At 35.1% G+C, this 13,908-nt stretch overlaps 1 protein-coding gene across 1 annotated transcript; it reads left to right on the top strand.

Moving 5' to 3' along the window:
* The first annotated feature begins 1,873 nt into the window (after nucleotides 1-1,873).
* Nucleotides 1,874-13,352, top strand: LOC123542203 (uncharacterized). The gene is made up of 3 exons (XM_045327910.2): nucleotides 1,874-2,114; nucleotides 9,436-9,921; nucleotides 12,247-13,352. Exons 2-3 carry the CDS (start codon nucleotides 9,471-9,473, stop codon nucleotides 13,173-13,175), a joined length of 1,380 nt encoding a protein of 459 aa, XP_045183845.2. The 5' UTR covers nucleotides 1,874-2,114; nucleotides 9,436-9,470; the 3' UTR covers nucleotides 13,176-13,352.
* The last annotated feature ends 556 nt before the right edge of the window (nucleotides 13,353-13,908 follow it).

Here is a 13,908-nt window from a genome sequence, read left to right on the forward strand (position 1 = left end):
TAAATCATGTCCTCGATCTAAAATAAATCAGAACAATCTTAATGTCTACCTCTCAAGAAATTCAAAATTCTCTATGATTACGAAAGTCTGAGCGATTTTTTTTTCAGTAAAACTAACTTGAAATTTTCTGATTTTATGGCATTTCAAAGTAAGATAAAGAAATTCTCTGTATTTAGTGTCATTGTATTTTCAATATCTTATCTGTCTGTTTACAAGATGCTTTGTAGTATCCGGTTCAAGTCCTTCCAGTGCTTTATTGCGCACTTTATTGTAACATTTACTGAAAGGCTTGTTGATTTCAGTGATAAAGGTCAACAAGTAAAATTATTGTACCATCGTATATCTGCCACAAGGTAGCTAGTGGATAATAAATGTGTTTTTTTTTTTTTTTTTTTGTTTTTTTGTTGTTTTTTTTGTATATGATATAAAATCCTAAATTATTTTGTGATTTTTTAAGCCAAAAGTAAATAAATTCATATGTCACATTTATGCAACCGTAATATCATTCCTATAGAAAAACCCCTATTTTTTAATGTTTTACTTAAGTTGACATCCACTATGAAAAAATTGAACTTAAAGCGGATGAGTAGAAATAAATTGTCCACTGCCAGACAATGGAACTATTTTTACACTGCACCTTGTAATTCAATAGTGAGTCACGGCAAACCTCCCGACAGACATCAAAAATTCATAATTCTAACAAGTTTCTAACGTATATATTCAATATCAAAAAGCACAGACCAACGTTTTCAGGGCAGTGGACCAGTAATGACACTCGGCATATTCCGTGTGAATACGTATTCTCGTAAGGGAAGTCGGGCCTAAATGTAGGTCTGCGCGCATAATGCCGAAATCGTACTATACGGAGAATAGACGATTTAAAGTCCAGCTATTTTTTTTTTCTATTGAAAACAGAACATTTTATTGCGTGACTAACGCTTTAGGAAACTTTTTTCACATTTTATCAACCGCATGTGTGTTTATGGTAAGTTCTGCACAAAAATTTTCGAAATAACTTAACTTTTCCTTTCCATGATTTACAAAAATACTTTCTGAATTTCCTGATTTTAGTCATAAATCTAGAGACTGCTCCTGTTTTCTGCTTATCAAGGATGACAGTGGCGCCGGATTGGCGCCCAACGTGGGACCGAAACGACATAACACCGGTTAGTTTGAGACGCCAGAATTCTGTCACTGGAACATTGAAACGGTATTCGAGGCCCCGGGTTCGAGTCTCCGTCTGGCTGCATATTTTTCTTTCCCTGTGGCACTTTTCAGTAAGCTATCAAGTCACGGGACTAGAATACGACAAATGAAGGTGCAAAAAGGTTAAATTCTAGTTCGTGAAAACTAGACCACCCAGGGCGTATCAAAATTAGAAGATACGTCACATCGTCTTTCAGCATTTACTTACTGTCTTTAAAAATAATGTCCGCCTGTAACAGCGGCCGTTGGTGAAATTAAATCGCTTTTTGCGTCAGTGTGTTACTATATAAATCAAACAAAATAATGTTGTTGATTTTTTTAAAATATTTTTCCGCTTATTAAGCAAATAGTACATTATCGCGTGTTGTACATCAATATAGTGCAAAATCGCAGTTATCTTCATATACATAGTCTGTTTTCAACACAATTAACAATGCATTGAAATCGGCTTTCTTTCATTTTTGTGCTATATATAATATGTAAATTGCCTTATAAATTATACAAAGCAAACAGGTATCAAGAGATTTAAAATCTTCTCTTAAGGCAAGTTGCTGATCAATAGACCTCTTTGATTGATCCGCGTTCGGATCATTCCGTGACTACTCGGCCGTTTCCGTAAAGCTATACTACCTTACTTTCAAATCAATCAATAATAGCGAATACTGAATACTGTCTTGAAAGCGATTTATGCATTTTCATAATAAACATACGCAATTAATAGAGCAGATGAAGTAATGTAAACATAGGAGTGAAAATCGTTTGGATTAGGAACGCTCGCTGTGGATCAATATGAAAAAATAATTTGCTTATTTAGCCGTGGTTGGAGATACCTGCAAAAAAATGAGAACTACTGCGCTTTGGATATTGTTAATTATTCTATTTAATTAACAACACTATGCGTATATAAGGTGAGTTTAATTATATATCAAGTATCATCATGGTTGAATATTTTATCAATATTCTTATTCGATTTATTACGCTGTTCGTTAACAATTAATAAATTAAGACACTATGCAATGATTAATTTTACCAAAAAATAGTATGAGCAGATTTGACAGAAAAAGACTTAGAATAAGTATCCTTTTTTTCCAAGCTAGCGTCAATAATTCTACACAAAAATACATGCCCTGTTATTCAAAGAGTTAAAACGATCTTTTCAGTGATACTGTCTTGAGATGAAGTTCAAAGTTACAAACTTTTAAACAGCTCTTATATTAAACTAACTTAAATATCGTGGGCACGAGATAGAATCCTACGACAACAAGATAACGTATCGTGGTCGCGAATCAGTATCTCCGTGTCCGGGAATTAGTATCTCGTGTCCGGGAATTAGTATCTCGTGTCCGTGAATTAGTATCTCGTGTCGCGAATTAGTATCTCGTGTCCGCGAATTAGTATGTCGTGCCCGCGAGATAAAAAAATCACAAACGTGTCGCCCCGAAGCTTCCGTAGATGAACTAAATATCAAAATTCATCATACATGATTTTTAAGAAGACATTCTGTGAGTATCATATATGATAAATAAATTTTTCAGGTATATTACATTTCAGTTTAAGAGGATACTTTTTGTCTGTACTATATAAATGAATAAGATTTACAGGTATATCACATTTATACCGCGTGACTTACGCTTTGGGGTCTTTTCTACATGTATTACAGACTATTGGTGATTCAGGCAATAATTATTTCTAATACATTATATTGATAAAATTTCATAGTAATTCGGTCCCGGATAGAACAAACGGGTGTCGTAACTATTTAGTTTAAAAACTTTTCTTTCATGTATGTTTAAACGGGAGTATCACGCGCCAATTCATTCGGAGAAGTACGGGGAAGCACGTTATTTTTCATAGAGGGTGTGGGGGGATGGGGGGAGGAGGAGAGGGAAGTGTATTCCTGACATCTTGATGGGGGTTGGTGGAGTATATTCCAAGAAGGAAAAGTATGTTCCATGAGGGGAAGCAAGTGTTTCAAGGGGGAAGTTATGTGCTTCATTCGGTGAAATATGTATTTCGCGAGGTGGTTTCTTTCATAAAGGGAAGAAAGTTTTTCATGGGGGAGGTATATGCTTCATTCCGAAAAAATAATGAATTTCACGAGGGGAAGTATGTTTGATGAAGGGAAGTATGTTTTATGAGGGGAAGCATGTTCTTCCTGCAGGGCATATAGCAGCTGCACGTGGAGAACACGTTAAAAAAATAAAACTCCTGGAAGACATTGAAGTTTTGCTTGAAAATGTTTAAAGCATGTGTGGAACTGATTAAAATTGAATGACAATAAACAAATATGCGAATAATGCAGTAAAAAGTAACTTTTGAAAGCCTGCGCATAACATAAAAAAATAATTGATTAGGATTCCTTTGTACTGATATTAAAACAGCTAAAATAGTGTTTAAATGCTGTACATAAAAATAATGAGAATACGCAGTGTTATCTTACACAAGATCCATTAACAAACAATATTCTGTGATCGTTAAAAGGTATATCAATGAGACAAAAAGTATTTCTCGTTATCCATTGAGATAACTTATTCTCCCATAAACCATTCGCCTAACCGTTGAGTGTATCTTTATACTTTTGTCGATATTTGCATTAAAGCCCAGTAACATTAAATGAAAGAGATGAACAGGTTAAATTATTTGTCGTGTTTCATGTTCGGTGCATTTTTTTTATCACATTTCGTAAAAAATTGTAAAATTACATATTAGTCGTCGTATCACGGGAGCGACGTTTTCGCAGAATTTGTCTTATCGATTATACGCATGCGTGGCAGTTCGTAAAACTTTTGGATTCAGTACAATTTTCAGCACAAGTTTCGTGTTCTGTCGCTAAACAGGAAACCGTCAACAGGTCGCGTGTTCGACTGCTTTGGGAAGTAAATATTCTCTTTTAATTAAAACAATTTTTAATTATTTTATTCCGCCGGTACGCATCTGCCTTCTTGTTTGCTGCGATATGGCGCATAGATTTGTGTACGCAAGTACGTCTGCATTATACACGGAAAGAATTTAATGAGTGCATACCGTGTCTTCGTAAATTATTGTACGGGCCTAAGGGAAAGAATTACTGCCGTGAAAGATTGTATAGATTACATTTCATAAATAACAGAGTACCACTACCCAGACAATCAATTTTGAAACTCTCTCAAGAGGCAGACGCCGATGTATCATTTAATATGTCCAATCAAGCGTTCCTGCACAAATCTCAAAGAGGAAATATGTTCATGTTGGTCGTCCGTCCGTCTGTTTCAGGCCGATGTCGGGTATGTTCCATATCATCTTACCTTGCAGTAGTAGGTCATTTGAGCATATATCAAGATGAAGCACAGACCCCATGTTTAATGACGCCCTTTAGTTTATTTTGAAATATTTTAGCTCGAATATGAGGCACTACAAAATAATTGTATTTTTTTTGTATTTCCATGATGGTAATTATACATGATTTGCATGATAATTATACATGATTTGCATGAAATGTATACAAGAATTTAGGTTCAAATTGACAGTGACATTATATTAGGCCAAGACAATGTGTTTAATGTCTAATTATTCTATTGAATTAATGATGAAGCAATATGTACATAAATCAGTGTATTTAGTTAAATTTCAATCACATTTTGTTTCTACAGTGTAAGACAGTTATTCATCCATATTCTTAAAACTATGTTGAAAAGAGATTAACTGAATAAGTTTGCAGATAAAGTTGTAAGAAACATTTATTCAGAAGGGCCTAAATTGTCCGCTGGAAAACTTGAGCATACTTGTATTATTTGAATGATTTTCATGAAGTTTTTGCGGGCGAAAAAAGTGGGCCACTAGGTCCGACCTGGGCGCGGCGCTGGGTCTTTAAAATCGACGGTTTAAACAGTTAGCGTATATTTGTAGTATACTGAAATACCACATATTTTTAGCTTTATTGCAAATTAAAGTTTTATTACAACAAAATGACATAATAAAATGCAAATTTTACATGAATATTCGTCGAGGGGGTATGTCTCAAAATGGGTCATGAACGTTGATAGAATGTAAGTTTGGCATGTTCTTTAATGTCGCCCTAATCAGGAGTAATTGCTGTAGTACCCAGTGTTCCTTCCTGTCCTGATCTTTCTGAGCTAGTCCCCTTCAGGTGATCAAATGAGGACACTATAGGTCTGGTTTATAGAGCGGGTATTAGGCTCTAAAGCCAGGTTCCCGTTTGTGCATTAAATAATTCCAAGAGTGGGAAACAACCTGGAAAGCCTGGAACAACCAGACATTGGGCGTTCTTTACTTTGATGGACTGCTTAATGACGCCATTTGTATGCATAAGTCGGGTACATATAAGATACCTTTCTGTTTTATAGCAGTCGTAAGTTAAAATAACTTGGATTCTGTATCAGGACTGACATGTTCTCTGTATATACGTAACTTACGACCTGTCCAACTGTATCAGATCCGGAGGACGAATTACTTCAGACATATAAAACACAAAAACTGTCAAAGAAATCTTAATCTCCTTATATAAGCGAACTTCGCGAAACTTACGACAAACGCCTTGACCATACACACATACGGACCGTGGTACGTGAAAATCGTGCCGTGCGAGAACTATGCTTGCGGTTACATGAAACAGTCACATGAAGTCCCGCTCTCTCAGTACTACTCCAATGACTGAAGTTCACCACACAATTTATCATCATATTTAAATGAGCATGTAAGAATAAAGGTAAACAAATTCTTCTTAAGGCTATTGTCTGATTCCATGGTTCATCTTTCAGATGTTTGGATACTTAAAGCTAAATAAAATTATTGTATTGTATTTAACCACGATGATGTTCCGTCCCATCTGAACTCTGAACTGTGTTTAATCAGATAATAAATCACGCAAAAAACCTTGGTTATTTAATAATAATTTAAGATGTCGTGAGTTCGATACCCATAGAGAGTCAAATGTTCCCAATGACAATTTGACGAGACGTGTTTAAAGGAAATTCATCCTTCACCTATGACTTATATCTGCTATATATAGAAAACTTCAAGACATGTTCATGCATACCAGTTGTGCTGTTATATTACTGAAATGCAGTTGAAAGAAACGGCGAAAATGCCCTACAGTAAATGAAAAATCTAAAAGTTTGGATGAAATCTGCTGTTTCTTTTTCATATAAACGGTTCTTAGAAGCCTCCAACGCCGAGTTGTTAAAGTCACTGACTTCAAATCACTTTACCCGCTCCGGTGTGGTTTCTGGTTTCGAAACCCCCGCTTTGGGTCTAGATTTCGGTTCTACCCAGGTGCCCAACTCTGGTGAAATAGTTCTGATTTCTCGGAGGCGATATGAACCAAAAATTGTGGCGTTGTGACGTCAGTCCCATTACAGAGACAGGTTCAACTCAATCTGTGAACTCAATTTATCAAAGTGTCATATATATGCCATACAAGCATTTTCAAAGAAACTTAATGGATATATACATGGTTTCGCTAAATGATTTCTCCCTTAAATATCATTAACTTAATGGCTTTTATTCCATAGGAATACCTTTCATTCCAGAAACAATAGTAGCTGTCTTGGGCACAGTTCGTATTCAATATTAATGAACTTCGTGTTGCGGGTCGATTTTTACGAGCGTTGAAAATTCCAGCAGAGTGAATAAGAGAAAAAAGTACGCAAGACCGATTTATTGATGGGACAGCAAGTTTTGAGACATGAAAGCCGTCTTTTTATCATTTATTATCTTTTACCTGCGCGTGAAAAATGCTTTGTTCTTATATGGGTATTTTACAGATCGTATAAATAATATGTTTCGCATACATGCGATTGCCGTCTTATTAAAAAAAAAAAAAAAAAAAAAAGTCAACAAAGGTTTTACGAATGAATGACATTTAGGCCTAAAAATTGTTTGTTTCCGGTATCTCGGCCTACCCTAAATTTTTGGCTCGACACTGTTTTTTTTTTTTTTTTTTTTTTTTTTTTTTGGGGGGGGGGGGGGGTGATTCATGGCCTTAGAGAATTTCTGTTTTTCAGCTCTTTAACAAAAAGTTTCAAAACTGTAGTTTTTATGCTTTAAACATGGTCAGTGATGTTAGAAATCAACTGATGCTCTAAAGGCATAACCCCCTAATTTGTATTCATTTTTGGCACAAAAATAATTTCCGAGTAGTCCCACCTCATAAAAAAATTAAAAAAAAAACAACATTAAACGACCTACCTACCCTGATTTTTTTAGGATGTTACCGGAAACAAACAATTTTTTAGGCCTTATACAGAAACATAAAATATCTAAAAAAAAAATCAGTTTGAAAACATGATTTCCGACGGAAATAAGTTGCCTTGTTTTATGCCCGCTCGATGATACAACGCAAGTATTTGCCGGTGTTATTATGTCTTGACATGAAATTTCGCTATGAAGGTATCAATTTTGAAATTATAAAAACAGCATTAACCCTGTTGCTAAACATGGTAAATCTAAATAATGTTTTATATCCATTTTTAAAAATTAAATCATGTACAAAACATTTTTCTGTTGTGTTAACAAAGAATTCTTGTGGATAGACCACTTAACAAACACTATTTGTATACTAAAAACAAAAGTTTTATGTACATGTAAAACAATACGATTGTATTTTTACCACACACTATAGTTAAATTAAATTGATACGCTACAAAACCATCTTTTCTCTCCGCTTGCACGGTTGAAATTTAAACCACCATTTGTATCAAAAGTTTATTGCTTTTAAAACTTCCCATGGTTATACAGCGGTTCAAAGCCTCGGAGCTATTTACGTACACGAGTAATATTAGTCAGTAACACGTGCCGTTCATTAAACGGTGCGTGATTGGAAATAATTAAAATGGTTTCTCTAACTGTAAGAGAAAATTCAGAAAGGTTGTAAACAAAAATATTTGTTCACATTTAAAAGTTCATAGCGCAGTCAAGCATTCCGATAAATAATATTCATACTTATAGTCAAGGATTAAAAGCACAATCCAAAACATTGACTTTTAACTGGGATTAATTTGAAATAATTATTATTTATAATAAATACAATAAACTGCTTAATGTTGGATAATGTTAAATGTAGGCACTAATCTGGCTAACCCCGTCTAAATCTTATATTTACCTAATGAACGAGTGTTTGGTTTTTATTTTAATTATTTAATGTTTTGTATTTATAAGGAGTTCCAGTTCATGTAGATTCATTTGTGATATCATAATCACAGAAGAGCATACAAGAGTAAACAGAATATATACGATTTTTCTTTCTGGATTGATTGTGCCTATGTGGAATGTTTGCGTGTATGAAAATAAATAAACTTGTAGTAACGTCTTGGAATTTATTGAAGGTGCTGTTCTTTTCGTTTTGTGTAAGTCTGAATTAAAACATCGGAAGTTATAAACAATTTAGTTTATAAGTACTGATAAATGTCTCATATGCTTCAAAACTATTAATATTCCATTCTTTTTAACACAAGTTAACTTTTTTTTCTGTGCAACATCAATTTTATTTCTTTCTTTGTCATCTTGTTTGTGAAATGACGTCAACGTCAAAATGTTATTACGTTAGCATAATACCAAAATTATGTAATGGCTTTATTTCACACCCGAGACGTCAAACATGTGATATAGAAGGTTCATCTTTTAGAATATAACCGAAATCTTAAGATCCATGTAATATAATACACTTTTTTTTCACTTACATTTTTATGTTACGTTCCGAAACTTTTGTATATACTGCATATAGCCTCGGGCAAGGTATAAACCAGTTTCATTTCATGTCGTTACAATACCCCTAATTAACAAAACCAGCGTTCAAGATAAGAGAGATTAACAAAAATCGATACTCGCGTTAAGATGGTATAAAGGGAAACAATCCAATTTTAACATTTTGGCTTAATAATCAAGGGACAATACTCTTTAAAACACTGCATGACACATGAACAAAATATCATTGTCATCGAATTTCTGTTATCTCGAAGTTAATCGCCCGGTCCCTTGGAATTCGAGATACCCAGTGTCAATTGTGTCAAAGCAACCGTTACGACAACGTATTGCCCGTAATCCTCGTGCCGTCGTACTGGAATCATAACTATTATTTTAGCGATACTACGATGGCCCTAACGGGACACCATAGTAAATCTAGTAAGTTAAAGTTGAATAAAAATCTAGATTGATTGATTCTCATACATCTATAAGATAATGTTATTCTTGAGTTTTACATTCGAACGAATTGTTTTCTTCTTTTTTTTACAGTGAGAGAAGTCGGAAGTCGTATTACACTTTCAACTATGGTGGATAATGATGCCACCAATACACAGTTATGGGACGCTCTTAATAACGGTGAAACTGGGGAGGTCGTAACACTATTACGTGGCAATGTCGTCGACATTGATTATCGTGACGTCACACACGACCTTCAGACGTTTTTAATGAGGGTCTGTTACGTCAATATAGAGACAGAAGAATTGCTGGATATTTTGGAAGCTATTTTTGATCATAGCCCGGATGTTAATATAAAAGACTCATGGGGCCGGACAGTTCTTATGCACGCATGTATTGCTAACAAACCAGTAATCATTGAAGGACTTTTAGAATACGAATATACGGACGTCGGACTGGTTGACTTTGAAGGAAATTCAGTGTTGTCGTTCGCGGTACAAAACTGTGACGTCTTCACCTTGGAGGATATTCTCCAACATCGAAGCGGTCCGAAATTACTTTCCATACATAACTTTAAAGGTAATATGTTGGGTTACAAACATGATGGACATAATTGGGACATATTGTGAAGTATCGGCATATTGCAGGCTATGATCCAGGGCCGGGCCGAGGGGGCCCGTACCCCTCCCCCAGTGGGCTGAGAAGTGACCTATACTCATCAAAGATGCACCCTACTATAATAAAGCAAAGGAATAATTTTTTCTCAAAATTTAGACCCAGAAACGCACCAGAGGCCACCGTTTCATGTCTGTATTTCAAAGATTTCCAGGGGGGCGCCCCCTGACCCCCCTAATATGAGAAAAGTAAACCAACCAATAAATGCACTTAGGATACCGCTTCATACCTGTATTTCAAAAAAAAATCCAGGGGAAGACCACCTGACCCCCCCCCACCACCACTAATATGGGCATAGGCACTCCCTCCAATACCACTCTATGCGCCTCGGCGGTGACGTCTTCGTTCTAGACTACCCGCCCCCCCCCCCCCCCCCCCCGTCAAAATTTTCTGGATCCGGGCCTGTATTGCGTGACCGTTACCGTTCAATACCGTCAGTGTGTGTGGGGTGGGGGGGGGGGGGGTAGGGGAGGTGAATTGGTGGGTTTCTAGTTAGTGTTATTACTAATTTCAGGACACTATATGCATTTTAATATTTCTATTTGATATTTTTGCTTTAAAATATGTTTTATAAAACCATTACTATATGCCTATGTGCAAGACGGTTAAAAAGCGTATTTTGTGCTGCTTGTTACGTCTTACTCAGTTCAAAGAGCTATAAAAATAAATAGATTGGCAACTTGACAGGCATATAGAGCAAATCTCGCCAACCTCCCGTGACAAAAAAAAACGAGATCTCGTTTACCGAAAGTGGCGCTTTCTCCACGCTCCATTTTGTATGCGAAAGCAATTATTCATCGGTAAAATAATTATCACCGTATGACCACGCTTCTTTCGATGGCAAAAAAACGTGTACTTCGTGTCTTAAGACCATTTCACATTAAACTTATTTTGTTTTAGAAGCTAACATGTATTTTAAATGTAGTTTTAGAGGTACAAATTGTAACTCCATGCTCGCCGATGTTTGTTTTTAGTAAGATAACGCCGAATCACGCTCTGACACGAGCTCACGCGAGATTACAGCCAGTTGCCATTCTGTGTATTTTATACTTCTTTGCTCAGTTTTTTTTAATAGGACTTCTTTACAAAAACTTTAGTATTATAGAATTAGTATAGATTTATAGTGTATTTACAAAGTGTATTTATTATTGTTCCTTGTCATGAGCAAGAACACTTATTTGTTCCTTCTCATGAGCACTTATGGTGAACATGTCACACTTGACTGAGCAGGTAATGGATACAAGGGTATCATCAAAGGCATCCGAATTCCAGTAGGCGCCGCCATTTTGTACTCATGCATATTCATTACAAATAGCCTCTTTGCCAATGTGTTTTTACGCATCTTTAAGTCAATCTTTAGTGAAATACAACCACGTAATAAACAGACCTACAAAAACAATTATTAGTTTAAACTATCTAACTCCTAAATCTTACATGTCATATTGTAGAATCGAGATTAACTAAATGAATATTCATCATCTAAAAATAGACTCACGCTATAAATATTCTATATTGTTTCTCGTTCATCTGCCCTTTCTAGAGTTCTTTACGATTATTTCATCAATTTCAATATTTTAACTTTTATGTATGCAATACATTCTGTACTATAATCATCGAGTTTTTTGTCCGTTGTGAAGCTATTGCCGATAGTACGTTCACGGATAAAACATTTCAATTACTTACTTTGTTTATATAACTGTAAATGACTTTCTTCTTTTTATGACTATAATTATTCGAACTTGGTAATTTTATACCCTTTGATAATAGTTTTGTAATTGTCAATTGTGGAACTTTTGTACGCAGTTTTCAAATCATCAGGTTGTGGTCATTTATTAAAAGCATTTTTTCTGGTATTGTCGTCTGGAGCTGTAGTATCCATTCATGCAAGTCAATAACTGGATATGGCGAAATTCTTTATTGTATTGCTAATTAAAATTGCAAAATACGACCAAATTTTGATCTGTGCCACTAGGACAGACGTGACAATGTCCAATTGACAGAGTGATGGTATTTATTTTCTAATAAATTTAGTGGATCGCTCCTAGTGTGTTATTTTAGTTAATAAAGTGTGTGAAACTTAATATCTAATAATAGATAGATGCCGTAACTAGCAAAAGAACATGTCATAATTGTTATTTAAAACCTAAAAATTTCATGGCGCTAGAAGGACTTCGTAAGTAATCTGTCATATTTATTTCGTTGAGAATTACCTCCTTTGATCTATTTTAGGCCAGTCGCCGTATACAATTGCACAGAAAAGTGGCGATAAAACAGTGATCAAGCTCTTTGACTCATATCTCAACAAAACTATTGGTCTAGAGAAGAAAAAGAAACGGAAACCTAGGAATCGTGACGTAATTAAACTTCCGCCCACTTACTCACCTTCACCAGAACGAAGTGCAAGGAGACCCTCTCCTAAACACGAAGTGCAATATAATTCAAACGTTCAGTGCAATTACGAACGGCTTCATAGCACAAGAAATGAACTCAAATTAGATATAGATGCGACCAAAAGCATTTTAACTTCTGAAAATGATGTTAGAGACAAATGCGAATCTGCGCCTGTTCTCCGTGGAGAAAGAATATGTAGGGACGAAGTAGTGTCGTCATTGTCACTGTCATCACCTAAACTAGCTCGCAGACATCATAAACAAGACTGTTTGCTACAAGAAACTTTATTACTCAATCAGTCGCGCAATTTTCCTCAAGTGAAATCAGAAAACAAACTCACAAGCAAAACTGAAAATAAACTTGATCTTCCGGAATATAGTTTGCGGAAACAGAGACGCCCGTCCATTTCACTTCCGGACTTGCGCAGTGTGTCGGGATTTCTTGTGAATTCAGGGAGCAGCACGCCGACAACAGAAGGAGGCGATATTTCTAAAAGGAGCACTCCGACAAAAGATGACGATAACGTAAGTGATGATGATGATGATGATGATGTCTTTTCACGCAGTTGTCCGAGTTCTAGATTGAAATCTAAACCGATATTCAAGCGTCAGATCAGTGAAAGGCAAGTGATTCTTCCGGATATTAACAAAGGGAACACAACTCTTTCATCGTCTGCAAATTTTAGTAAAGGGATTACTTCCCGTACAAGGCAAAGGAAATACTCAAACAGCGACGACCAACTAAATCGGACACTCTTGAAAAATTAAAGAAAAAACAACAGTATGTCATGGGAAAAATAATCGTAGTCTTAATTCAAGTATATGATGATTGTGCAACAAATCAAAAGCGTCAGACTGTTTTCGCAAATGAGATATTCCGAGTCGACAATCGTTTCAAAGTACAAAATGTATAAAATTAATATGAATAAAAAATTAAGATAGGTATTTCAATTTTACACTAAAACAAAAAGAATCTACTCTATATCTTAACCCATTTTTCCTTTAAATTAGAGTTTTTAAATATAAAAACATGTTTTTGTACGGTATTATGGGGTTATTTTGCCCCTGATTTACAAAAAAAATACCGCCATATAAATACGGTTACAAACATATGAACTCTATATTTAATACTCAGTATTGTACCAATAAATGTTAAATAAAACAGCTGTCACGTTTTATAATGCAAGAAACAAAATTGTACTAAAAGACACTAGAAGATGATGTGATTTCAAAGATGTGTGCCAATCCCACCTCGTTCAAATTAAAAACTAGATATATCTTAACTGTCGTAAGTAAAAGTTTATTTCGTACAGTAACCAAAGCCCCATGATTAAAAGCTGTTTGTATGCATCGGTAGCTGTCTCTTTTAACTGTTTGTACAGCTATTTTTATATTATACTACCATAGGATATGAAACTTTCAAACAAATAAGTAAATTAAAAAAAATAATAAAACAGTTTTCATTTTTTGTAAATCGCGTATAAATATAGGCTGAATTTGC

This window comes from Mercenaria mercenaria, chromosome 19 (assembly GCF_021730395.1).
Source record: "Mercenaria mercenaria strain notata chromosome 19, MADL_Memer_1, whole genome shotgun sequence".
Taxonomy (NCBI): domain Eukaryota; kingdom Metazoa; phylum Mollusca; class Bivalvia; order Venerida; family Veneridae; genus Mercenaria; species Mercenaria mercenaria.